The sequence below is a fragment of the Melopsittacus undulatus genome, chromosome 3, assembly GCF_012275295.1.
Source record: "Melopsittacus undulatus isolate bMelUnd1 chromosome 3, bMelUnd1.mat.Z, whole genome shotgun sequence".
In the NCBI taxonomy this organism is placed as follows: Eukaryota; Metazoa; Chordata; class Aves; order Psittaciformes; family Psittaculidae; genus Melopsittacus; species Melopsittacus undulatus.
The window spans coordinates 87,524,277-87,550,394 of NC_047529.1; the positions used below are offsets into that span (position 1 = coordinate 87,524,277).

The following is a 26,118-nucleotide window of genomic DNA, read 5'->3' on the forward strand; positions in this document are numbered from 1 at the left end:
TCTGGCAAAGTTCGGTCTTCTACCAAGCTGCTTCAACTCCCACAGCAGAACATTCCAGCAGTTGAAGCTCATATGCACAGACTCATATGCATTTCAAAACTATCCTTTCATTTGTTGGGTTGGTTTTTTTTTTAACACAAAAATGAGCAAAATTATCTCAGCTGTATATCAGTTTCAACAAACCAAGCACATTAGGGCAAAAATTAGTGCTAAAATAACGACATTCTGGAAATTTTTTAATATACCAAAACCAGGTGTGGCTTTTAGAGTATTAATCGTAATAACAAGCCATTACCAAAGCCAATGCAAAAAATGTGTTAGTTTCATATTCAGCTGAAACCCAAGTGTCTCTCTGAACATCCCAGACCCATCTGCTGGCAACCTAAGGGAAAGAAAAGAAAAAGCTATCTGTGAATCTCTATACACCACAGATTGTGTATGTCTCTGTAGAACACACAACATTATATACATGCTGATACAATTGCATTACAAGACTTACAAGTAGTAACAACTGCAAAATCACAGTGAGAATAAACAGGTCCTATTCAATGTTAAAATACACATTCTTGCTCACACCCCAACAGATCCAAAAATCTCTACAGCAAAACTTCAATTCTCTCATGTTCTCTTATTGGCACTTTAGCGTACCATAATAGCACCCCTTCAAAAGCCAGGTAAATAGACATCAGTTTGTGGAACATGTAACAAAGAAGTCACTTCTCCCACTCCTCCAACTCCAGCTTACTCCAGTCCATCTCAGACCATTCACTGGGCTTTCAGCTTTTTTTGATAAAACTGTTTTCAAAGCTAAAAGGTGTGAATTGGCTTCTGGAATAAACACATTCCTCCGCAGAAAAAAAAAAAACAAACCAAACAAAACAACTTGGACCATTTCAGTTACCTGCTCTATCCTACAGCTCTTCAGTCAAAGGACAACTTCAGGGCAGCATGCCATGAGACACTCCACTTGTCCTAATGTTATTGGCTTGTTGAAAAAGCAGGCCCCCCCCACCTCCCCAGACTGGCTTTGGTACTGAAGATGACAACCCTTTGGAGACTGTTTCATGTAACCCACTAAAATCACATATAGTCTCATCAGGTTTCATCAGGTTCAAGAGCTGAAGTCAAAACGCTCCCAAATAAAAGTGGTCTGAAACTCTGCAAGATACCTAAAGGTGTTCTGAATGCCAGCAGCAACTTGCAATACATGTACATTTATATACAAGCATAGGAATAGCTAGTATACTTTTCTTTTGGGTGTGCCAAGTTCAGCTCATTGATGTTAATTTGTAATTCCAGGAGCATGTCTGGTGGCGGCTCCAGTTGAAACAGTTCCCATCCCTTTCTTTGTCACCCCTTCCTTTCTGTATCACCTCAAGCTGCAGCCACACAGCATTTTGTGATGAATGTGACAACCCAAGTGGAGATCAAAACACACTGGAAAAAGAAATTCACTGCAGTTGTGCAATTGCACTGGCACAGCACACACTGGAAATAACCGCTTGATGGGGAAGTGCAGCATGGGCTGCTTACCACTGTTGCCAGTCTCAGATTACAACTTCCACAAGGGTTAGGCAGAATTGCAGCAGCACCTTCAACTGTTCCCCTGGCCTACTGCTCCGCATAAAGAACCCAAAGGCTCCAAGACCACCTCAAACTACTAAAGCTGCTGAATGTAGATGAATGCCTAGGAGATAGCAACAATTCTAAAAATTATTTTCAGTTTGCAAGAGATGAGTAATATGTTTGCTCACTTCCACTGCCTGATTTGCCTTTTCCACAATTAGTACCGATACCACATACTTATAGCGATCAAAGTTCAATTCCTTCACAGCCTGTAATATTTCTTCTGAGATCGAAGCACACAAGGATAGACTAGAAGCTCCATCATATTTGTCTTGCTGAAGTTTACTCTATCAAAAACAATTTGAAAAATCTTAAGTTTTTCATCCTGGTAATCTTTTGCTGAAGAACTTTTACAGTCATTTCTGTTACAAGAGCATTAGAAGAACTAATTAATACAAAAATCAACATAGACAGTGCTCTCAAACAGCAAAGGCTGCACTATTTTTACTGTTAAATGTTTTATCTATTTTTTGAAAGTGACAAACACAGATGGCCAATTTCTATTTATCAAACAGGAGTGTATTCTCTATCATTTGAACTTGGTTCACTGGAAAACAGCACTACAAATACCTGTTCCAAATATCCAAGGCGCGTCTTCCAGACAGCAGAATTACAAGAGTTGGGTTTATCTATTCAAGGTATCACTAACAGCTACATATCTCAAGACATTATGTTGTCCTCTGCCACCAGTGTGGTGAACAACCAAGGACAACCTGGAGCTTCAGCAGAAAGGAACATCCTTGTGTTGGCCACATTTCTGTTTTTCTCTTTTACTCATGAAAAGGCAGAAGACTGAACCTAAACAGAATTTCACAGCAATTTTTGTAGACTCCTAGAAGGACTTAGGGTGGAAGGGTTCCCTGGAGGCAGCCAGGCCAACCTCCTGCTCAATACAAAACTGCTCACAGACCTTGCTAGGCTGCTCTCAATGTATCCTTTCAATTTATAAATGGGCCTTATAAGGAGGACAGAGAAGACTTTTTGCACCGGCACCTGCAGTGACTGTACAAAGAATGATGATTTAAACCTGAAAGAGGGTAGATTGAGATTGGATATAAGGAAGAATTTTTTTACAGTGAGGGTGGTGAGACATGGGAAGAGGTTTTGCAGAAAAGATGTGGAAGTGTTCAAGGGCAGGTTGAATGTGGATGCCTGGTCTAGTGGAAAGTGTCCCTGCCCATGGCAGGGGAGTTAGGACTGGATGATCTTTTAAGGTCCCTTCCAACCCAAACCATTCTATGATGCTGTAACAGATTGTTCTCCTTCATTGTTGCTTAATTTTGTCCATGGCAGTCAGACTGTCAGGGACACCAAGTATATTTTGTGGTCATGTGATAGTAGTATAACTAATTGAAGGAGTACAATCCCATAAATTCAAGGTGAGGATCTTTTGATAACTGGATATAGATTAGCATACTCTGAACTTTGCTATAGCTCAATTTGATTTGGAAATGGCTAAGAGTTTAAGAAGCTTCAGCTCCATCTTAATAGCATGTGCTCACACTGTGTTAAACTTGCAGAGGGCCACCAGCACTTCACAAAACAGAGTACATTCATTCTACATTTGTGTGCCAAAACCCAAAGTCTGCAGACTTATCATATGTCTAAGTTTATGCAACTTACACTGTTCCATTAATATAATCTTTGCAAAACACACTACTTTTCAATAAAATCAGACAATTTAAATAAATACTATACCGTTAGTATTGCTTGAGCTTTGTTTCTTACTAAGTAGTCCTGAACTCTGTTGTACGGCTCCAGCCTGTAAGTATTAGCGTATCTTATATTTGCCTTATTAGCTTTGGATGCTAGCTTAGTTTTTGCTGGATCACTAGCTTGCTCTTCTTCCACTGGAGCCAGACCTGAAACTTCATAATAAGACTGTGCCGTTTTTCCTTTCACCTGTGAAAAATAATAAAAAAACTCTACTTCACATGTCAGTATTTCAGCATTTAACAGTTTAAATACTACTTTATGATTTACAGCTAAGAGGAAAAAAGCACCACAATTTGTCTAGGAACATGTTACAGAAAAGCTAGAAAATTAATATAATTTTCTGGCTGTTTTGACACTACTGTTTTGACTGAAAAAAAAAGAGAACGGTAGTTAATTTCTGCCTAAATTTGACTTCTTTTCAACCAAAACCCAAATGAAGTTTGCATTTAAACTCAATCAGACACACCATACTAGCACTCTGAATCTGCTCCCCTTCCCAAGTAAAACCACACAGACATTAACATGTCTCCAAAACTGTAAACCACAACTTCAAGATTTTAATTCAAACAGCCTACATAAAATATATGGTCGATTAATATATGGTCATTCTTGTCCTCATTCCTTATGAAGCTACCAAACAAATGCATCCTGTATTAATGACTTGATTTTTCATTAATAAAAATAAAGGGGGGAGGGAATTATGCTCCAGTTTGTGAGCTTTGTAATTTTACGTGGAACTTAAAAACAGAGCAGTTCTTTTTATTTGTCATCAGAATTCTGAAGATCCACATTTTCTTCCCATCCAGCTTGTATATGATCATTCTCTTCAACAATCATAATCAAATTTGGCCCTCTGTGAATGCAAGCTGCAAGTCATGATGCACACAAAATGTGTCACCTGCTTTCCTCCGTGGCTGGCTTAAAACAGAACTGTAAAAGATAACAAAACAAAAGAGAGAGGAGAGCACATGGAACCTATGAGATCACAACAAATGCTACAGACTGTGGTCTTCCATACCATCTGCTTCCTAACTAACTGTTTTCAAGTTCTGCTAACTCTTCAGTCTCTTGCTCAATTACCTGACTACAGCTGGAACTTAGGTGAGAGAAAATCATCAGTTCCTTTTCAGAAGAGCAGAAAAGAACACAAAGGTGATATAACACCACAGTGTAATGCTTACACTAAGAAGTATAATAAAACAATCATACACTTACGGATAATATGAGTCTGGGGAAAAGATGCACTGCTCAGGGGCTCACAAGGCCTTCAGTCAGAGGAGTTTGAGAATAAGGGAAGCAATGCAGTTTCTTCTCTATGAGATCACATACATGCTGTTACATACCCTGTCAACACTGTGGAGATTATCTACATCTGTCCTTTAGTTCCTTACCATTAGATACCTGTTGAAAACTAGTGATGTTGCACTAGGACTGCCAAACTAGCTGCAGGTGTTTGCTGATACCATGCCAACAATGCAAACTCCAAATAGTACTTACACTGCACTAAAAATGCAAGGAACAAACATATTTGCACTTAGATTGTGCATACTTGTTATCCTCTAACTGAAACTCAGATCTATAAAGACTACAACCCCTACTTGCTCATCACAGGTCTCCTAAAAGAATAAAAAACACCTAAAGTTTTGCAGCTGAGCTGCTCAAATGAGCATTCCAATCCATGTCAATGGAAATGAACCCGTGAAAAATGCAAGCAGCAATTCTTTGCTAACATGGCTTAGCATAAGTCACAACACCTTCAGGCTGTATCAGTACAGACAGCAGAAAATTCATGTCTATAGCACATTACTTCTAACAATGCTGTTAGTTACAAGTTTAACTACTACTATTAGTAACAGAAGTCTTCATAATCATTTGCTCATGTGCAAGAAGCAATTTATTAGAGACAACCAAAAACATTACTGATACCTCTACACAAATGGCTTGTAAATAAACCTACCTCTTTATTTCACAATACAAATATGGTGATTCTAAGTTTTAGCACAACGTAACAATTACCTTTCTATATATTTGCATCCCTTGTGAAAGCATTTGCATTTGACACTGTCCATCATATCTGAAAAATCATGGCAATCAGGTGAAGTTCCTGATGACAGGAAAAAGGGAAATATAATCCTCATTTTCAAGGGGAAAATGGATGACCCGGGGAATTACAGACCAGTCAGTCTCACCTCTGTGCCTGGCAAAATCTGGGAGAAGATTCTCCTGGAAGGCATGTTAGGGCACATGAAAAACAAGGTGCCTGGTGACAGCCAGCATGGCTTCAATAAGGGGAAATCCTGCCTGACCAATTTGGTGGCCTTCTATAATGGGGCTATGGAACCGATGGACAGGGGTAGAACAGTTGACATCATCCATCTGGACTTGTGCAAAGTGTTCAACACTGTCCTGTACAATATCCTTGTCTCTAAATTGGAGAGATGTCAGTTTAATAGATGGACCACTCAGTGGATAAAGAACTGGCTGGATGGCCACAAGCAAAGAGTTGTGGTCAATGGCTCAGTGCCCAGCTGGAGATCAGTAACAAGTGGTGTCCCTCAGGGATCGGTGTTGGGACCAGTCTTATTCAACATCTTTGTCGGTGACACAGACAGTGGGATTGAGTGTGCCCTCAGCAAGTTTGCCAATGACACCAAGCTGTGTGGTTCAGTTGATACACTGGAGGGAAGGAATGCCATCCAGAGGGACCTTGACACGTTTGTGAGGTGGGTTGATGCCAGCCTCATGAAGTTTAACCATGCCAAGTGCAAGGTCCTACACCTGGGTTGGGGCAATCCCAGGCACAGCTACAGGTTGGGCAGAGAAGAGATTCAGAGCAGCCCTGCACAGAAGGACTTGGGGGTGTTGGTCAATGGGAAAATGAATATGAGCCAGCTTCAGTGTGCACTTGCAGCCCAGAAAGACCACTGTGTCCTGGGCTGCATCAAAAGGAGCGTGACCAGCAGGTTGAAGGAGGTGATCCTGCCCCTCTGCTCTTGTGAGACCTCACTTGGAGTATTGTGTGCACTTCTGGTGTTCTCAACATAAGAAGGACATGGAACTGTTGGAACAAGTCCAGAGGAGGGCCAGGAGGATGATCAGGGGACTGGAGCACCTCCCGTATGAAGACAGGCTGAGAAAGTTGGGGTTGTTCAGCCTGGAGAAGATAAGGCTGCATGGAGACCTCATAGCAGCTTTCCAGTATCTGAAGGGGGCCTATAGGGATGCTGGGGAGGGACTCTTCATTAGGGACTGTAGTGACAGGACAAGGGGTAATGGCTTAAAACTTGAAACAGGGTAAGTTTAGATTGAATATAAGGAAGAACTTTACTGTAAGGGTGGTGAGGTACTGGAATGGGTTGCCCAGGGAGGTTGTGAATACTCCATCCCTGGAAGTGTTCAAGGCCAGGTTGGACAGAGCCTTAGGTGACATGCTTTAGTGTGATGTGTCCCTGCCCATGGCAGGGGGGGTTGGAACTAGATGATCTGAAGGTCCAATCTTAACTACTCTATGATTCTATAACTGTACTAAAGTCTGTTCTTATGTTACTGTATTCTACTAGATTGGCTTAACCTTGGACGCAAAGAAATAAGCATACTAAGAGAAGAAAGCTTTTGCTATTTGAAAGAAATGCTGTTTGGTGGTAAGTCTGTTTTAACAATCAATAGTTGCTTTATAATGAAAGAAACAGTTCTTGGTTATTTCTTCAAAAGAGGGCACACTTCTTAACATAGAGAACCTAAAGTAGCACCCCGAGCTGGAAAGACTGTGCCACTAAAGGGAGGCCCACTCTTGCCTTCTTTTTACCTTCACAAGTTTTTAACACCTTTGCCTCCCAATGCGTGAGGCAGCATACCAACTGCAAGGTTGACATGCACATGCCGTGTGACCAAGCGGAAAGGGGACAAGCTTTCCCAACCTCGTATAAACCAGATGGCAGCAGCATTTCTGGTACAAGTTTGCACAAGATCACACGCACCTTTTAAGCGCACACCAAGCCCCACATTCGCCCACTGCATCGGCACTCCTAAGGACCCAAGCCCCAGCACTCCTTCCTTCCACCAGCAGCTGAAGTGCTACAGGCTGAGCCAGAGCCCCTGCCTCAGGCGAGCACAACGAAGCGGGAGGACACGGGCCACAGTACCCCACCCCAGCCCGCGCTCGGGCCACCCGGCAGGCGCACGGTGCTGCTGTTGCCGCCGTTACCGCTGCCCTCACACCCGTTCCCTTCCCACACAGCCGGTATACTGCAGCCGCCAACGGCTTCACCCGCCGGGGCTGCCAGGGGGCCTCTCTTGCTGCCTTTATCCACCAAGCCCTGCCGCACCAGAACGTCGAGCTTCTGCGCCTTGGAGTACATCTCTGGGGCTTGCAGCAAACAGCACCACTTCCCCTGAGGGGCCGCGAAGTGAACACCTAAGCCGCCTCGCCTCTCCCCTCCTCTCTCCACCCGCTCCCGCTAACGTGCGGGAAGCCCATCCACCCCCACCCGCCGCGGAGTCACCCAGCCCTCGGCCAAGGCGGGGCTCCTCCCGCGCGAGCCAGGCGTGACACCGCCCACTACCGCGGCGTCGTGACGTAGTACTGCGTGCAGCAGTAGCGGAGGTAACTGTGGTACAGCGTTATGGCGGGGTGAGCTCTGTGAGGGAGAGGGCGGATCGGGGGCTTTGGGCCCGGGATTGCTGCCGGTCTGTGGGGAGCGTTCTGGTGCTGCGGGAGGGGGGTGTCAGCCACAGGTGGAACCCGGGGCTTGGTCACGGCTCCTGAAAACAACAGCTTCCTGCTCCGTATTGGGTCTGTTCTAGGCAGTAAAAGGCGGCGGTGATCATGTTTTGCCTCCTGTCTCTGACATTGAAATGGGGAGCGGGGCGCAGAGTAAGGCGGAGAGGTGGATTATATGTTGTGTGAACGTTATAGGTATTTTTTTTTTTAGTAGTAGATAGGATACTCCTGATGGCAACCAATGTCAATTCCTGGTACGAACTGTCATACCTACTGTGTGTTGTTATCCACATATATGTATAATGTCTTCTTAACGCCGTGAATTCAGAAATCGTGTACTGTGAGGGTCAATTCCACCACCTAATTAAAGAGGAAAAAAATGTTTAATGGAGTCTTTTTATATTCATTGTGATACTTGATTTTCAAACCATTTCTGTTTTTTTTCTGTTTAATTAATGAGTTTTATTAGTTTTTGTTGTTTTGTTTTGGTTTGGTTTGTTTTTACCAAGTCAGAAGGGGTTTCCTCCTTTTTAGCATAAGTATTTCTATCTTTGCAAATTCTTTAATTTATCATTTTCCTCTCCCCCCTCCCTCTTTTCCCCCCGCTGATTTTGCTGTTCATAAGGACTGAAGGTCTTGGTTTTACTTGAAATAACATCATTTTCTCTGCAAACCCAGAAATTACACATAACAGGTACATATAAACTGTGATCTTTTGCTTCAATCCATCTTGGTATCAGTTCAGTAGATCGAACAGTGAGAAACGTACCATCCTGGCGTTACGCAAGTAGAGTGGTTCTTCCCCTCAGTTTCCCACAAAGTGATTCTGCTCAGAGTTCCTTTCATTATATGCATAGATGAAAGTTGCATTGTTAACCTTAACAACTTGCATACAGATGCTGTATTGATATATGTATGTCTGTGCTTATGGGTATGCTTTAATGATAATTTTGTTTCATATACTTTCTTAATTCAAAGACTTTATTTATCTGTGTGTGTGTTGTAGATGGCGTTGTCAGACTCCGTCACTACTTGTCTTTCTCTACCTGTGCATTATCTGATTTGCAAAGTTGGATTTGAGAAGAAAGACACCTATGATATTAATAATATTTTATCTGAAAATGGCGAAGTATGTTGGCAAGCTGTTACAGAGCATGTGTTTTACCTTGAATCAGGTTGGTGATATATGAATGCAGAATCTCAGTACAGTTCATAGCAATCCTAGCTTGGTAATAGCATTTTATCACAGTACAGCATTAGGTTTGCTGCAGATTAGAAAACATACACTTCATATCTACAAGTAGCTTTAAATTTTTCATCCACATTTGGTATTTGGTTATTGCTGGCTCCAAAGATTCACGTAATCTGTACTACATAAGTAGCTGCTCCTTTGCTTTCTCATGTGTCTTGGTTCTCAGCTTCCTGTGCCTGTACATAAAGGGTTCAGTTCTGCTTCTCTCCTACCTCATCATTGCTTCCTTCTCTGTTCTTTATATCTTTTTCCCTTTTTTTTTTTTTCCAGTAAATCTAAAACATGCTGGTGCCATCAGTATTCCTGCTGTTGCTTAGGCTCTTTTTTGTTTCCCCGACTTTAGCTTGTACGGAAGTACCGTTTGGTTCCCCTTCTGTTTGTAGAACAGTTTATAATTATTTTTGTTAATTGTTTTAATCAAAACAAAGTATTTATGCCCTGATGAACTAATTGAATTTTAATTTGCCAAATTGCATCATACAACCTCTATTACTAATTTCCAGAAATGATACATGCTTCTGCCTCATGCAGTATCTTTCAGTAAATCAGAAGAATTTCCTTCCCTATAAAAGTGTCCCACCAAAGAGGAGCAGTTGGTACCACTCTGTAAGGTATCATGTCCATCTGCATTCTTTAAAGGGTATAGGTGGTGCAAGTTGACTGATCCCTCTGAGCCTGCATTAGCTTCCATCTTGATGTGGAATTTATGTGCACTGGTAGGTTCTTCCCATTTCAACAAAATCAGAACATAATAACCCTCTTCCATTAAGTTTTGAGTTTTTTTGTTTTGTTGTGGTGAGGGGGAGTTTGTTTGGTTTTTGGTTGGTTGGTTGATTTTGGTGGTGTTTTGGGTTTTGGTTGGTTTGTTGGTTTGGTTTTGGTTTGGTTTTTTTTTTTTTTTGAAGGAGGTACTTGATCTTACCTGGTTTCACCCTACACTTTTACTTTTCTGTATCTTATCTGTTTTGGGTAGTAAATGGTACTGTATTAGTTGTGCTGAAATAGTTTGGGTAAAATTCTTTGTCATAAATAAGCACACAAGGTTTTACTCCCTGTGAGTTTTAAAATACTGGATCTTTGGCAGGTTTGGTACTCTAATCACTTTCTGTTTTTCAATTTAAGATCGCAGTGTGGATTATATCGAAAGTATACGATCATTAGGACCTGTATGTGAATCTGTTTATTTGCACTTCAAATCTCTGACCAAAGAGCAATTTGTAATTCAGTATGCATTGTGGTTCCACTGGACCAACTGCACAGAGGTATGGAGATTTCTGTTGACAATTTGTATTTTGGTATGTGAACCCTTTGGGGAAGTTTAATTTCAGAACATGGAAGAGTTATCAATGTAAGAAAATACTTAGAATTTGTAACTGATTATCATTCTTTATACATAGTTGCTTCTAATTTTCCTGACTCTCTAATTAGGTTTTAAATCAGAGAACATAAGGTGCTGGGCCTATTCTAACCTAAGATGGTAGGATTTTGTTTTTCTAATAATTTGTGCTTAGTACCAAGTTTTACCGTGTAAAGTTATTGTTGATAATTTTCATAGATGTAAGGCACTAGATACATTGTAACCAAAAATACAAGAGGTACTCTGAGGCAGTTTCTTTCCAGGCATCTACATTTTCATGTTGTTGTCATGGTTTTCTTTCTACATTTATATAGCAACTGTCACAGAGGAATATTTAATTTTCTCTATGCTTTTGATCGTTCGATTGTTCCTTCTGACTGTTTAACACAGCATTCTTCCTCCCCCATCGTACAGTTATTTCTTGAAATATTTGATGTTCTACAATATACACAAACTACAGGAGTTGCCCTTGGATTAATGAAGCTAACATCATGCCTGGAACGAGCCTTGGGTGATGTAAGTGCCAGCATGAGAAGTCAATCTCAGGTTTGGGTTTACAAGAAGAGAATAAGCTCTTACATTTAGTTGCATGTTGAGAAAGTGAAGTGACACTGTACTAGAGTAGTACACTAGTAGCCTAGTTGCATTTTTAATAGGACACACGTTATTTTCTGGATCCAGTTTTGCTAATGGAAACATCTGGGACTCCTTCACCTGGGCTGTTAGAGTTGCTTGTGTGAGTGTGATTTAAAAAGAGCAAAGTTACTGAATCAGTGTACGTATAGTAGGTCCTTATTGCTCTGACTTGCTTAACACAGGGAGCAGCATACCTTTCACAGAAGATTTGATGGTGTAGTAACTTCTGTGAGGAAAGCAGGAGCATGCAGCATGGGTAAAATAGTCTAGTTGTATGTTTGAAATACAGAGAAGTATACTGAATTACTGACGTTATCTGCTTTGCTTTGTTTGTTTTTTAATAGGTGTATTTACTGATTGGTAAAGATTGCCCTTTCCTTCTAAGAGACTTGCTTGCTTCTGAGCAGCTTGCAGTTGTCTTTGGACAAGCTGTAGTAAGTGCATAGTTTTGAAATGAATAATAAGTGTTGAACTGGTTTTCTTCTTGCCAAATGGCAGATTTCCAAGCACAGCCTTTGCTTTCACTGAAGACGAGTTTACAAATTCTGTAATATATTGGAAAAGCTTTCATTTTATACATGTTACAGTCTGGGGATATATGGGAAAAATAGTGACTATTGTAATTTGAAATATTTTAAAGGCAAGATTATAAGTTCTTTCTTGATTTTCTACATGAAAAAACCCCGTATGTGTAAAATGTCACGTATCTATCAAGGAGGTGAGCATGCTGCAGAGTTGTCTGCCTCTTTCTGAGTTGCATAGCTTGAAAATACACATCTTGTATTGTTTCTGATAAGCTGTGTTCCCCTTCACCATCACTGTAGTAAGATGCTTTCTAAGGTTTACGACACTAAAATTTTTCAAAATAGAGGAAATTAGTTTGTTCATCCTCATGTGCAAAAGCATAATAATAAGACTAAAATATTAAATTTCCAATCTGTGTAAGCAGAGTAGGTGGTCATTCGCATACAGTTTTGCAAACACAAATTCTTTGTTAGAACAAAATATTGAATATGAACTGTAGAAGCTTGTATTGTTAGACACTATTGTTGTTACAAGGATTATTTATTGAATTTTGATAGAATGTGGAATAGCTCAATTCTTACAGTTAGAAAATAGAAACAAAGTTTCCCTTTTTGATTGATAGTGATTTGAGGATGCAGCTTTGAACACAAATTCTGTATTTTTATTAATTTGTGTTAAATTGTAGTGGATTTACACTACAAGAAGTAAGACCTAACCTTGATCTTATTTGTTTGTGTGCAATAGCTGTTTGGAATGACTAATAACTAGTTTTGTTCTTCCTGTGTTATATTCTATAGCATCTACAATTAAGTTGAAAGATTGTCTTTTAGAGAACCCTGGGAATTGCAAATAAAGAGTTGCTATTACTGTGACAAGCTGTGGCCAGTTATCTTGACAATAGATATTGTAGTTTCTCAGTAACTTCTGAAATTTTCTGTCAGGGAAAGAGACAGGTGATAAATAATAGATTACTTCAGGCAGTAACCACTTTGTTTTTTTAATCAGATGAACGTACTGAGGGTCTTCATTGGATCTCCATATGGTCTGAATCTTCGTAATGTTTTGTGGCATGGGTTTGCATCCCCAAAAGAAATTCCTGCAAAGTAAGTCCCCAAAAAGAACCTTATTTTCTTACCAGTCAGACTTGAGAGTGCTTTAACCGCCATTAGTAAAACGTACTGCTTGTACTGAAAAAAAAAACCAAGTTTTAAGGCCTCTGGCAGTATCCTGACATTTTTTCTTTGCTGCTGCTGCTTCATTTGGGAAGAGATTTCCATAGAATACTTCAGCCATTATAAAGTTGGTCAGTTTTAGGTCCAGTGTATTTTTTATTAACAGGAAAAACAAGAAAGCTGAAAGTCTTTTTTTGAAACCTAGTTCATTGTCTGTCAGAGCAGTCAGGCATAACTCAGAATGAAAGGCAGAGGAATGGGAGAGGAGGAGCAACAGTCAGCCAGTATAGAATACAGTGATGCTTTTTTTCCTAATTCTGCCTAGTTTTTTCATGCTTATGAATGCAATTGTATTAATGACCCCTACTCAAAAGAGATGGGGAACCCGGGTTTTGGGTGGCCTTTGAAAGATAAAAAGAAAATCCCAAACTTTATCCTCAACCCAGAAATGTTGATTCTTTATAAAAGGTTAAGTTTAATAGGCTTTTCTAATATATTATGGTATTCTCCCTAGATATTGTGCTATGCTGCTTTTTTTAACTGCAGGATTGGGTCAGTTGTTACAGACGTATCTTCTACAAAATAAATGCATTTTAGTACATCGACCTTACGTGATCTTCGTTAGCTTAGAGGAGCTTGATATATTTCCAGGCAAGTATTGAACCATTAGCAAGTTTTTATCATACTATATTTTCTATTCTTTCATTGTCCAAAAGTACAGTTGAAAATAATGCATTTTTCACAGTTCTAAGATTGAATCTTAAAGATACCTGTACCTATATACACTGGCATTAGATGAGTCAGTCATGCAAGTAGTACTCTGCTCTCTTGAGACCTCACAGTTTTGTACACAATTCTGGTGTTCTCAGCATAAAAAGGACATGGAACTGTTGGAACAAGTCCAGAGGAGGACCACAAGGATGATCGGGGGGCTGGAGCACCTCCCGTATGGAGATAGGCTGAGAAAGTTGGGGCTGGTCAGCCTGAAGAAGAGAAGGCTGCATGGAGAGCTCAGAGCAGCCTTCCAGTATCTGAAGGAGGCCTATAAGGATGCTGGGGAGGCACTCTTCATTAGGGACTGTAGTGACAGGACAAGGGGTAATGGGTTAAAACTTAAACAGGGGAGGTTTAGATTGGATATAAGGAAGAAGTTTTTTACTGTAAGGGTGGTGAGGCACTGGAATGGGTTGCCCAAGGGAGCTGTGAATGCTCCATCCCTGGCAGTATTCAAGGCCAGGTTGAACGAAGCCTTGTGTGGCATGCTTTAGTGTGATGTGTCCTTGCCCATGGCAGGGGGGTTGGAACTAGATGATCTTACGGTACTTTCCAGCCCTAACCTATGATTCTGTGATTCTGTGAAATTTTTTTTAATACATAGGCAGTTTCATTGACTACTGAATCAAAAAATACTACATTCTGAAATAATTGTAACAATTTGAAATGTGTAGTGTTACTGCTTCTAAAAGACTCCAACTATATATTCCAGGTTTTTGATGATGAGAGTCTTTTTCATGTAACAGTCATCTAGTTTGCCTTTAGAAAATCTAGTTCTTTCCAAAATCAGTAAGTTCTAGCTGCAAGGGTCCCAGCAGGAGTGCCCTGCATCTTACTGGGAAGGTAGTATTGAAACAGAGTAAAGAATGGTGACACATCTTCAGTGCACTAATGTTTTTTTCCAGGGAAGGAATTGAAGTGTCAGATTAAGATCTTCTCATCTATCTGGCTAAAGACCTGTTTTGGTTTATTCCTACTATTTTTAAAGCAGTAACAGTATATGAGGAATCTTGGTGTCAGTGGTTGTCATGATGTAGTTTGTGCTATGTCATCAATTTGCCACTGGCGTATCTGCTCACATAACTGAGATAGGGCTTTTGGGAACCAGATCAATCTGATAACATTCCAATCATCATGTATTATAGGTCCTGTAGCTGTTGATATGCTTTGAAACAGCACTTACTGTAATAAAGATGCAATTACCATTTTAAGGTTTCTTTTGGATATTTATAAATGTGAATTCATAAATGTTTCATTATATTACATTATATTGAAATGCGAAGTGTGAATTTGTTATGCTGTATGTCAGCACAGAAAATTGATAAAATAGGAACAGTGTTCTCATTCAAATGTTCTTACTACTGTACTGATTCTTACTGAATTAAAATTATTAATGCTTATTACACTTTTTAAAAGTATTTGATATAAGTAAAGAACAAGTAATTTAACTCAAGCTGCATCCACTTGCTGTGTAGTCTTTTAATCTCAGTAAAAAGCAGCTGTGACTTTTTAACTGGTTTTACTCTGTAATTTTACATTATCGCTAAAAATGCAATCTTATAAATTCAGTTCCTCATCTGAAATGTGACTACCATTGTACTTGCATAGTTAAAATAAACTGGTTAGCTTTCAAGTCTCCCTTTACAAATGCTGAAATTATCTTACATTTTCAGTGAAATATTAGAATTAATAAGTAAACCATAGATTGTATGTGGTTTTTCAGTGTTGGTTTGCTAACTTGCAGATCTTAATCATGAAGCAGTTTCCATAGCTGAAGAGTTAGTAAACCTGTCCAGTTTCGTATTAAAAACAATGATACCATTTTGGATGGCTGCTTTAACAGCTTTCAAGCAAAGCAGGTAACAGTTTTGGTTGTTTTGGGGTTTTTTTAATAGAATGTAAAAATAATATATTCTGTATTTTAAGAATAATAACAGCACTTTTAGATTGCAAAGTTTTTTGCTAAATCTGTCACTTAACAATATATCTAGTTATGCATTGTTGTTTGTGGTGGTCTCAGAAAGTTTGTAGACTTTATTTTATGCCAATTAGTATTATAAACTATTTGAAACCTAAAAAGAACTACAACAGATATAGCAAAAAACCTGGAGTTTTACAAAACAAGTGGAAACAAATCTGCAGTTATTAACATTTTGTTTTCCTTACTCATGCTCTACTTTTTTGTAAGTTACTCTTATCTCTGAGCTGATTTGAATTTGGTCAGGTTCTCTTGGGCACAGCTTGTCATTTATTGTTTGTTTATAAAGTACATTACAGAGGATTTTTGGTCTGGGTTGTTTGGCCTGAGAGTATAAGCCTGGGATGGCTTTAATTTCCATTAGGATTGCATTTGTAAGGGAGGAAAACCTCTTTGGCTATCTCTGTTATTTTTTCAGGTATGCTGACTGTGTGATTCTCTTACTTCCTCAGCTGGAAGTTGGACTTAGATTGCTTTTCACTACAACCAACAAATGTCCAAATCGATTGCTAACAGCTGAGGTAAAATTTCTGTCTAAAGCCAATGTTGGTTTAGTGCTTAAAAATATTTGCAAAGTAATTATTCTAGAAGTGTAATGTCTAAACATTTACAAATTCTCCCCCAAAATTTTTTCAGTCAATTGTGGAACATTATTTGCAAATTTCCAGTGGAGTTCATGAATGCCTCTTATGATTTTTGTAAAAATATCTACCAGTAAAAGAGGTCTGAAAAAGCACTTGAAGGTTAGTGTTCAAACACACTATTTTAGAATGGAAAGTAGATCATGTTATATATATTTTAAGAAACTTTGCACAAAATCCAAAGTCCCTTTTGTCATTTAATATATTTGCAGTTCATGCACTTTTGGTATCTCATGCAAATTAATAAATATAAGATTGGTATACATGTCTTGTTAATTGTTTTCATTTGAAAATCAAATAACACTGTCTTTTCTTCTAGTCTTCTGCTCTCTACACCACTTTCGATGAGGTATGTGTGGGGTTTTTTAATTTTTTTTTAGTATAGATCAATGTCAGAATTTAAGCACATGCATATTTCCCATTACTGGAGAGCAGATAGCACTTCCTTGTGTTGAATAAGACATTATTTCTAACTTTCTTTCCAAACAGAAGATGATGAACAGAAAACATGTGAAATCTGGAATTCACAGAAAATATAAAAAATAATAGAAATTTTAATGAACAGAGTTTAATTTCTTCATCTCGCAGAAACATTCTGTCATTTTTCCTAAATTCAGTTACTCAAAATAAATGTAAATAAACACTGCAAGCGGAAATCTTCAATTTTACAGCTATCTTGATTTATCTCAAATTATCTGTCACTAATAATTAGGCAACTTGGTTCTTGTGTGGTGGAAATAATTATTTAAAATTAGGGAAACCAGTTAACTTGGTGTTTTCTCTTTGAGTGTTTGGCTTTCAATAATAGGCTTCTATTCAAATTACATTTTTTCTAGATGCTAGCAAAGCATTTGGATAATGAAGAACTCAACCAGCTCCCCGCAGTTCTTGAGGAGCCGGCCATGGCAAGTGTTTTAAAAGTTTATGCTTTGCTTTTTGTTATTTGGTTGGGGTTTTGGTTGGTTTTGGTTTTGTTTTTTTTTTTATTGGTTGGGTGTTTGGAGTTTTTTTGTTTGGTTTTGTTATTTTTCTCTTGTGAGTCTCCCCTCTTTTTTTATAATACAAGTACAGTTTGCATTGTTTTTTCTATCTAAATGCCCCTTTCTTATAGACATGATCACATACTTACCTTTCAGAGGTATTTTATATAGTGAATGTATTCTATTCAGTGTGAATATACATGGAATAGAATTCTATACACTTGTTTTTTCTACAGGAATTTCTTTGGGATTTCTTGAACCACCAAGAGGGTCCTCGTATAAGAGATCGTTTAAGCCATGGAGAGATCAATCTAGAAGCATTTCCCAGAGAAGTAGCTAATCAGATAGTTGCATTTGCAATTACTCTTCTCTGCAGATTCTCAGATGAGGACATGTTTGCTTTTAAGGTAGGATCAGTATGTTCTCAGATTTTTTTTTTTTTCGTTTGCTTTGGGTACCAAGTCGATTTCAAAATGTCTTACGACTGAATCTTTACTGAACAGCATTTTTTTCTTGGAAATGAGGTATTCCTCAACATAAAGATTATGAAAGTATGTTTTTTTGTAGTTTTGTAGTGAAATAAATACAGGCAGTTTTCCTAAAGATTACACTTTCTCACTGTACCCTAATTTGTTTACTTAAACACTCCTGATTCATATGGTTGATCCAGAAGTTTTAGTGATTCCACTTAATTTTGTTTTCAAATTGTATCAATACGTAGCCTGTTCATATGCTGATTTATCTGAAAGGCTGGTAGAATAGCTGTAGCTCAGCCTCAGAGGTATGTAACATTTGAGATTTTTTCATCTCAGGAACGCTATATAATGGTGGCTCACTAATGGAGGTGTGACTTGTATCTATCTGCAAGCTCTGAATTTGTGAACACCTTTTGTCTAACAGTGCATGTTTCTCAACATTAGCAATTATTATGTATGTTCACCCTATTTTCCTCATAATATTGGGGATGACTTCTTTCAATATCATACACCAACCTGTGAGATAAATTTTCCATTTATTAGTTGCAGCTCTTGTTAGTGTAACGATATATTGCATGCTGCTGCAATAGAGGAGTACTTAGTTGCTTTTCTGTCAGCTGCTGTCAGGTTTCATAGTTAAAATGTGTCAAAGAAATTAAACTAAACACTTGCTGTGCTGATTACTGCTTTCAGCCCTCAGACATTTGGAAGTCTTTATTGACTTCAGTACTATAGGTGGCTTGCATAAAATTTAGTATAAATCTAGGTCTGTATATGATTAGGACAATTTAAAGAAACCATTGTGTATTGTGTGTGATTTTGTAAATCAGGAACACATGGTCATAAAACCACTGATGAACTGTGCAAGTTGCTACTGCTCTCGATTTCATCCAGTTCCCCGACTCAAGAAACAGGTATGTACTTCCAACTGTGAAAGCATTTCAGCCCTTAAAATTGCTAATCCCTAAGAATGGTTAAATCATTGTCTTCACCCTTTGATTGTATCAAGTTAAAATCTTACATATTTTTTTGTAATCTTTTTATTTTTATCTTTCAGAATTTACAGTTGCTAAAATGAGATGTAATTAAGCACACTACTGTTGATGTAATTGATGCTGTGTTTGTGCTATAGATCACTGAATAGTTTTATTCTTGCCTGAATATTTGCTGTTCTGTAGTTTTCTTAATCTCCTTGTGCTTTCTTATGTTAAGAACACTGTCACTGGTCATCTTAGATTATGCTGTGACTAAGGTTTTTAGTGTATGAAAGCCAACTGATTAAGATTCTGTCATTGGAGCAAAATCTGCTTTCAAGTGCTGTGACAGTTCTCTGCTAATCACTATGAATTATTAAACTGCTTGAATATGTTCTTCTAGTGAATTGAAATTGCAGTAAGCATACTTTGTGCTTTTAATTTTTGACAGCATTCAAACTGAATGTTACAAAATTCATGGGTTTATATTAAAAAAAGGGAAGAAACTGTAGTAAATCAGTTTATTCAGATGATGTTTTAGCATAAAAGTGTACATCAAGACATTTTGACCTTACATGATCCTTAACAACTGATGTCAGCTTACACAGTTATGACTACTGAATAAGTACCTTATTGCCTGTTGCAGTTTTTTCTAAAAATGCCACTAAGGAAAATAAAATATATTGTCCTGTCTGTCAAAGGCTATACTTTACATAACATTTTTTCATGATACATTTTTGAGGTACTGGAATGTATGAAGAGCATTCACTTATGGCCTGAATTGCCAACAGTGCCTGAGGAGCGTGTTCAAACAATTAAAGGGTATGTATATGCAAAAAAAAAACCCAAAAGATAATTCTCAAGGTAGTGATGAAGAATGGTATTTGAGATGATGGAATGTCTCTTCAGATACTTTACTAGGTAGATAATAGATACAACAGGGGCTGTGAGAAGACCCCTTTGCTCTTTTTAGCTTAATCTGTGCTATACGCATCAGTACAGATACTATACAATCAACAGTATGCTAACTTAAGGGGAATGAGAAGACATCTGAAACATAAAAAGGTGTTAGTGACTCCATATTCAATTTCTGAAAAGATGCTGAAGAGTCTCTTAGGAAGTTAAACTAAAGCTTAAGTGTTTCACAATTAAAAAAAAATGTTGTGCCAGATGTAAAGCAGAAAACATTTGCTGATTCTGAAAAGGGCTTGGTAACCTAATCAGTGGAAGACTTTACATGAGGTATTACTCATAAAAAGAATGTAATATTCTCTTGTTATTTGAAAAGGAGGAAATCAAGAGTAATATCACTGAAGGAAATTATACTTGTTTATAGCTGAGAGAAGAAAATTCAGTGTATCTACCACATACTCAATATACTGCAGGATTTTGATGAATGGAGTGTTAAGAGGGCTGAGGGCTTCAAAAGAATGCTGAGACTGAAAAAAGTTGGATGTATTTGGAGAAACAAACTCATGCTCATAAGGTAGAAGGAAAAAGAATCATAATATCAGACAGTGAACACTGAATATAACTGTCCCCAGAATCTGCATTTTGATCTATGCTATTTGAGAAATAATGAGTACTACAATTTTATAATCTCAAATTTTTTTTCCCTTTTGTTTTTAAGATTGGAAGGAAATACAGAAGCTAGTACTTTAATTTTTATGATATCTGAAATTCTTTCTCAGTTGCATCAATACATACCCCAGAATTGCTGTAGTTCAGATGATCCAATCAATAATGTCCTAACAGAGAGGTGAGTTTCACATCCTACTGATTCCCACTGTCAGCTTCTCCACATATCACAACACAAGCACTCTCAAACCTGAGTTACTCATTGACCTGTTTTTAGAACAATGCTTGAAATATTGTATGCACTTTTCTGATGTTGCTGCTGATTTAACCTAAACTTTTTAAGAATGCAGCCAAGCATCATCTTCAAAATGAAAATTGTAGATTTCGGACATCATTACAGTAGAGATTTTGCTTGGAAATCTGCATTAGAAAAATGGCCATTATTCTTGCCAACTGGGGAAGCTATATGCTCTAAATATTTATGTGCTGACTATATTTAGTTGGTTTTACTCTGTTTTGTGTGCTAAAACTGCATCGGAAATTGATTTTAATATGCTTGGTGTCACAGCTGTGTGTGGCATTTAAAATAATGTGAAGCTACATAATTCTATTCTTACACGCTTTAGTATCAAGATTCTGAAATAGAAGATACCTTGTTATACTCTTGTCAGACTTGGAGGTATGTTAGTTCCAATTATATCTGACTTGGAATAATGATCAAAACACTTTTAGTTGTCACTCTTACAGAAATCTTAGGAGTCCTGTGACTGGATAAATACATTGGAACAAAACTCTCCTAGTTAGACCTGTTAGGCATGGACAGGATAGTGCAAAGAAGACTTTATCTGTTGCTTTACTTAACATAGCATTTGTGCCTTCTGCTTTCTATCTACCATTCTGCACTTATTTATGAAAAAGAAGCCCAATTACTAAAGTATTGAACCATTTGTAGAGTTTTCTCTGTTTATCACTTTTAGTCATTAATGTTTTGCTGTCTCAGAGATAATTTGATCATGAGGAAGATTAAGAGACATTTCTCTAAGAACAGAGTATTTAAAGTGATGTGTGACACATTAGGTTAGCAGATCAGAATATGACAGCAGAAAGATACTTGAGTGCTTCAACAAAGCATATTCTGGTGTGGTGTTGATTAAAACAATAGCTCCACCACTTGCATTTTGTGAAATGTGAAATCTGCTTCTTGTTCTTCACAGAAGAAGGACCACACACTAACGGGAGGACTGATTAATGCCATTTGTTTGAATGAGTTTTATTATGGTGGATGTTAATTCATTGTGAATTGAACTATGGTGGGAGGCTTCAACCACAACCCTGCTGTGATTTGATGTGTTCAGTATATCATTTCAGCCAGGCAGTTTTGTTTACTGTGGTTGTATTTCTTTGATCTGAAATGGGGAACATATTTATCACCAGCAGTTGTGTATTCAGTAAAGCGATAGAGAACACAATCACGACCCTTACTAAATCGATATAGATACTTGTGTTCTTTCAGTCAATGAGGTAGCAGTAACCTGTTTCCAGGTTTTCTGAGTTAAAACATGATTAATCAAACCACACCGAATCTGAAATGTATCTCATGTTAAATCCAGCTAACAAAAGATTGAAATTAACAATTCTTTCCTGTTTTGGAGGCTGTTGATTGAGCTTTGTGATATACGTATTTCCACCCTTTATTCTCCGAGACCTGTTCTGGAAATACTGGTGGTACTCCGTAAAATAAGCACACGGTGCCACCAAGTGTCTGAACAAGTTATTGCCAGCACAGAGTTGAGATACAAACAGTGGATGAACAAAACTCTGCGCTCTCGTCAGAGGCATAACTATCTACGAATGTTGAGCAGGTTGGCTGATGGTTTTTCTTTACTTCGTGGTTAGGTTTATGAGAAAGTGGCTGCGTGCTGCTGTTGCTAGCTTTCAGTGGTTTGTCTTAGAAGTTTAACGTCAACAGTGCTCATTTGCTCTTGTTAACCATTTCAGAGTAAAGTGTCAACCCACACATCTGTTTTGTAGTAGTACTGAGATGACAACAAAATCTCAAATTGGAGAATAATTTGTGGGGATTTTTAACATTGCTAGATTATTTCACTGTAAATTATAAATTTTCAAATAAAAGTATAAATGCTACTGTGTAATTCTTTAGTTGCTAGTTTTTCCTATTTAAGCATATAAATACCATTCAAATTTTACCTGAATGTAATAGGTTAAACAGTTTTCAACAGCGTGCCTACTTTATTTCTGCTTTTTATCATTTTACCTGGGTCAGCATCTTTATAGATACAAGATATTTTTTAGTATTCCATTAGTTTTGTTCCTATTTTCAGGGATTTATGAATCTACTTTAAAAACTGGGAAAATTGTTAATATTGTGTTCTTGGTCAGGTTATGTTCCTAAAAATGTTAACCATCTTATTTAAGAAGCATAGCTTAAACTGACAGCTCGTGAAACATAGTTGCAAATCAGTTGAATTCCACTTTGTTATCTATGGATTAATAGGTGCTGGTGAGGTTTCCTTTGGAATCTTAACTATATGTGTTACTCTTCCTTTTCCTCTTTTTGAGGCTTCATCATTTATAGTCTTTAATTATAGTATTGATATTTGCTCTGCTCCTTGCTGAAGGACTTTTCATAGTCATCTCTGCTCTTGTCTGCCACAATATCCAGCTATTTAGGATGGAAGCAGAAGAATTTATTATTGTAATGATTTGTATTTACTTTGGGGTTAGTTTGTTTATTTTAAAATATTTTCTCTTATTTCTAGCATTAAATTTTTGTCTCCAGTGTTGCGGCTCATCTTAGTGTTGATGACTGTGGAACTAGTCAACATTCATTTGGTTTGTAAGAAGAATCCTTCAGATTATCAGCAGTATCTAAAGTGAGTATTTAAGTTTACTTTGTAAAAACAGGAAACTTTACACATTCCTTTTTGATCTGTAATACAAATTATGTAGAGAAAGAAAATAAAAAGAACAACATGACTTTTAGTACATTGTTATCCTTCTTATCATTATAGTCATCATCATACCTCGGACAAAGTTTACTTAAGAACTGAAATGACTTAACTGAAAATATATGGTCCAGTTATTCACATTTTTAATTTTTACTAGACTCTTCTTTAGTATAGATAGAGAACAATCACTCAAAAAATATTTTAATATATAAAAGCCGTATTTAAAATTGTTTAGTTCTTGTGTGTGAATTCACAGCTGGTTGGATACCATAGGTGTTGTGAAACATTTGCTGAGAAAGGAAAGGAAGCCATTTGGGGAAAATTCTATGACACATTTTATCACTGCATTCTTTCTATGGCAGTGTTTAATTGCAGTTCTGAAAATTATGAATTGGTACTGTGGGAATGAGGGAGTGGTTCTCTTCCAGAAGTAGAAGAAATCTTTAATGTATTAACCATCCTGAGGGAGATTTGGAAATTTGGAGACATTAGCTGCTTTCTATTAGGCATTGAGATATTTTTATTTTTCCTTTTAAATTTTTTCTTGAGTTTTTCTTCTTTTATTTCTTGTAGGTTTTTGAAGTCAGTCTTGCAGTATACTGAGAACTTGGTAACATACACCAGCCCTGAGAAAAATAAGTGGGATGAAACCCTGGAGCTTACAAACAAGACTTTGATAAAAATCAAGAGAATGAGTGACAGAAAGCTAATGTTAATGCAGCTAACTACATAATGGCTTTAAGGTTATTTGGACATTGTTATATCTTAAAAATGATGGGATCCTCAAGTTTGACGAGTCTAATTCAAAGTCAGAGATCATGAGTCGCTGTCAAAGTTTGGATGCAAAATTTATTCTTTTTATTTGAAAGTGACTGTTGAGACTGGAGTTGTTATGATCAGGCTTCTGAAGAATGGACTGTTGGCTAAATCCAGTGAAAAAGATTTACTGATCTAGATCAGAATGATGCAGGTTCTACTTTATATGTTTTGTAACTTGCATTTTTTGTTGTTTGGTTGGTGTTTTGTAATTTTCTATTGTTATTATTGTATTTTTCTACTGAAAATATTGAAGAAAATTGTATGAATAAAAGCTCTGGAAAATTTTAAATGCAAAAAGTAATTTTTTGCTTTAAAATATACTGGAAATTATGTTACACACTGATCGAAATGATGGTTTAGAAATGATGAACGTTTAGCAGAAAGTAGTGCTTGTTGGCAGCTATGCTTGTTAGTTCAAAACAGAATCAGATCTTGCACTGAGAGAGCTGATACGATAGTAACCAGCTGTTGATATACTAGGATTTAAAGGAGACAGGGTGGAATAACTTTTGCACAATATGTTTTTCTTTAATTTCATCTGCTCATACCCAATAAATATCTAGTTAATTAGTAAGTTAATCTCCTTCAGAATGTAGTCACAGTCAGAAACGTATTATGGTTCAAAAAGTTACTGTCTTGTTGCACACAACATTAATTTGAATAACTTGTTTTTTCAAAATGAATTCTTCCCCTTTCTCATCTCCAAAGAGTAGAATTTCAAAGGAGTGCAGCAGTTGAAGAGCAGATTCACAGAAGACCACCGATTTCTATCCATTTGCTTTCTCCTGAGGAGAGTAAAACCAGAGGGTAATGTCTGGAGAATGTTTGGCTCTACAAAGGATCGCAGATGCAATTGCTTTTTAATAAGATTCTTTGCAGTGTTTCTTGACTAGAAATTACAGTGAGAGAATTTCTAGTTTGGTTTATTTGGTGTGGGGGATGGAGAATATCTCTTCCTTTATGTTACTTTTGCAACGTATTGTGTGTGTTTGGAATACAACTATGTCACTTTCCATGGGTCTTTTTTGTTACTGTGGAAATACATGGTGTGAAGAAGTGTGAACTAGCTAAGAAAGATAAAAACTAGGAATAGGGAGTAATGAATTAAATGCAGCATATGAGCCACAGTCTGAAATTTCAGTTCTTTTTGAAGTCTGAGTTAGCAAATGCTGATTATATTTTTGCAAGCTTATTTTGTACCCATTGACTGCTCAGACATGTTAACATCTGCTAAGTGTAGGTTGGTAGGGACATTTATGATGACACTTGCTTTGATGGTGGTAAATGTTGTAAGGCAAAAGAAATATTTAAGCTTTACATATTTATTGTAGGAAAGAGATCAAGAAATCCAAACACAGTCATGGTTTAAAAGTACATTAACAGCTGACCTGCCCTCTCCTTTTCGAAGTATGTTCATGTACTGAACCATAGATGTATATTTTCAACAGTATAAGTTGTCCTATATGTAAACTTTCCTGCATGTTGTTCTCTTCATATGCTTTTACTTAAGATGGAGCACATTGATAGTTTCTCTTTTATTAATTAGTGCCATGGATGGGATTTGCCACTTTAAATCTGCAGTAAGAAACATGATGGACTTCTGGTATTTTTGTCAATGATGCTTTTCCAGTTTGTTTTCCTACCTCTGAAGCTCTCTGATGGGTATACTTCTACCATCTATTGAACAAATCTAGAACAGGCTGGGACAATCCAATTTATTCTGACTTAATGCTGTCATTTGCCAGTAGAGCTACATGCAGGGCTTATAGTTTCTCCCTGGTGTTAAAAGACTCGCAGAATAGAGCTGCAGAGTAAGTGTATATTCTACAAAGCACATTGAAGAACAGATTGCAAGAGACATGGTGAAGATCATAGGATTTGTCCTTTTTCAGTTACTTAGAACTGACTTCTTCAGTTTAAACCAT

General features: G+C 37.5%; 2 protein-coding genes across 5 annotated transcripts; one reads left to right on the plus strand and one right to left on the minus strand.

The window, feature by feature from the left end:
* Positions 1-271: 271 nt before the first annotated feature.
* DYNLT2 (dynein light chain Tctex-type 2) lies at positions 272-7,700 on the minus strand. Its single transcript, XM_031048480.2, has 4 exons — positions 7,668-7,700; positions 3,325-3,528; positions 1,755-1,913; positions 272-382 (listed from the first exon to the last, which is right to left on the minus strand). Exons 1-4 carry the CDS (start codon positions 7,698-7,700, stop codon positions 272-274), a joined length of 507 nt encoding a protein of 168 aa, XP_030904340.2.
* Positions 7,701-7,944: 244 nt separating this feature from the next.
* ERMARD (ER membrane associated RNA degradation) lies at positions 7,945-25,206 on the plus strand. 4 transcript variants are annotated; one of them, XM_005148601.3, is made up of 18 exons: positions 7,945-7,972; positions 9,069-9,237; positions 10,437-10,576; positions 11,086-11,187; positions 11,652-11,741; positions 12,838-12,935; positions 13,519-13,655; positions 15,523-15,637; positions 16,175-16,277; positions 16,717-16,746; positions 17,234-17,302; positions 17,614-17,784; positions 18,684-18,767; positions 19,570-19,649; positions 20,458-20,586; positions 22,058-22,267; positions 23,186-23,299; positions 23,948-25,206. In XM_005148601.3, exons 2-18 carry the CDS (start codon positions 9,069-9,071, stop codon positions 24,105-24,107), a joined length of 2,001 nt encoding a protein of 666 aa, XP_005148658.2. In that variant the 5' UTR covers positions 7,945-7,972; the 3' UTR covers positions 24,108-25,206. The 4 variants fall into 4 exon arrangements, with proteins under 4 accessions (XP_005148658.2, XP_030904389.2, XP_033916776.1 ...); XM_034060885.1 differs by lacking the exon at positions 7,945-7,972 and adding an exon at positions 8,687-8,756; XM_031048528.2 differs by lacking the exon at positions 7,945-7,972 and adding an exon at positions 9,954-10,030 and having other exon boundaries at positions 9,223-9,237.
* Positions 25,207-26,118: the final 912 nt, after the last annotated feature.

Excerpts from the sequence above, each read along its gene's own strand:
- ERMARD (XM_005148601.3), top strand. The coding sequence starts at position 9,069 with ATGGCGTTGTCAGACTCCGTCACTACTTGTCTTTCTCTACCTGTGCAT. Across the intron at positions 16,747-17,233 it reads TCTACACCACTTTCGATGAG|ATGCTAGCAAAGCATTTGGA; the intron begins GTATGTGTGGGG and ends CATTTTTTCTAG. Across the intron at positions 18,768-19,569 it reads TTCCCCGACTCAAGAAACAG|GTACTGGAATGTATGAAGAG; the intron begins GTATGTACTTCC and ends TACATTTTTGAG.
- DYNLT2 (XM_031048480.2), bottom strand. The coding sequence starts at position 7,700 with ATGTACTCCAAGGCGCAGAAGCTCGACGTTCTG. Across the intron at positions 3,529-7,667 it reads CGCAGAAGCTCGACGTTCTG|GTGAAAGGAAAAACGGCACA; the intron begins GTGCGGCAGGGC and ends TATTTTTCACAG. Across the intron at positions 383-1,754 it reads AGGCAAATCAGGCAGTGGAA|GTTGCCAGCAGATGGGTCTG; the intron begins GTGAGCAAACAT and ends TCTTTCCCTTAG.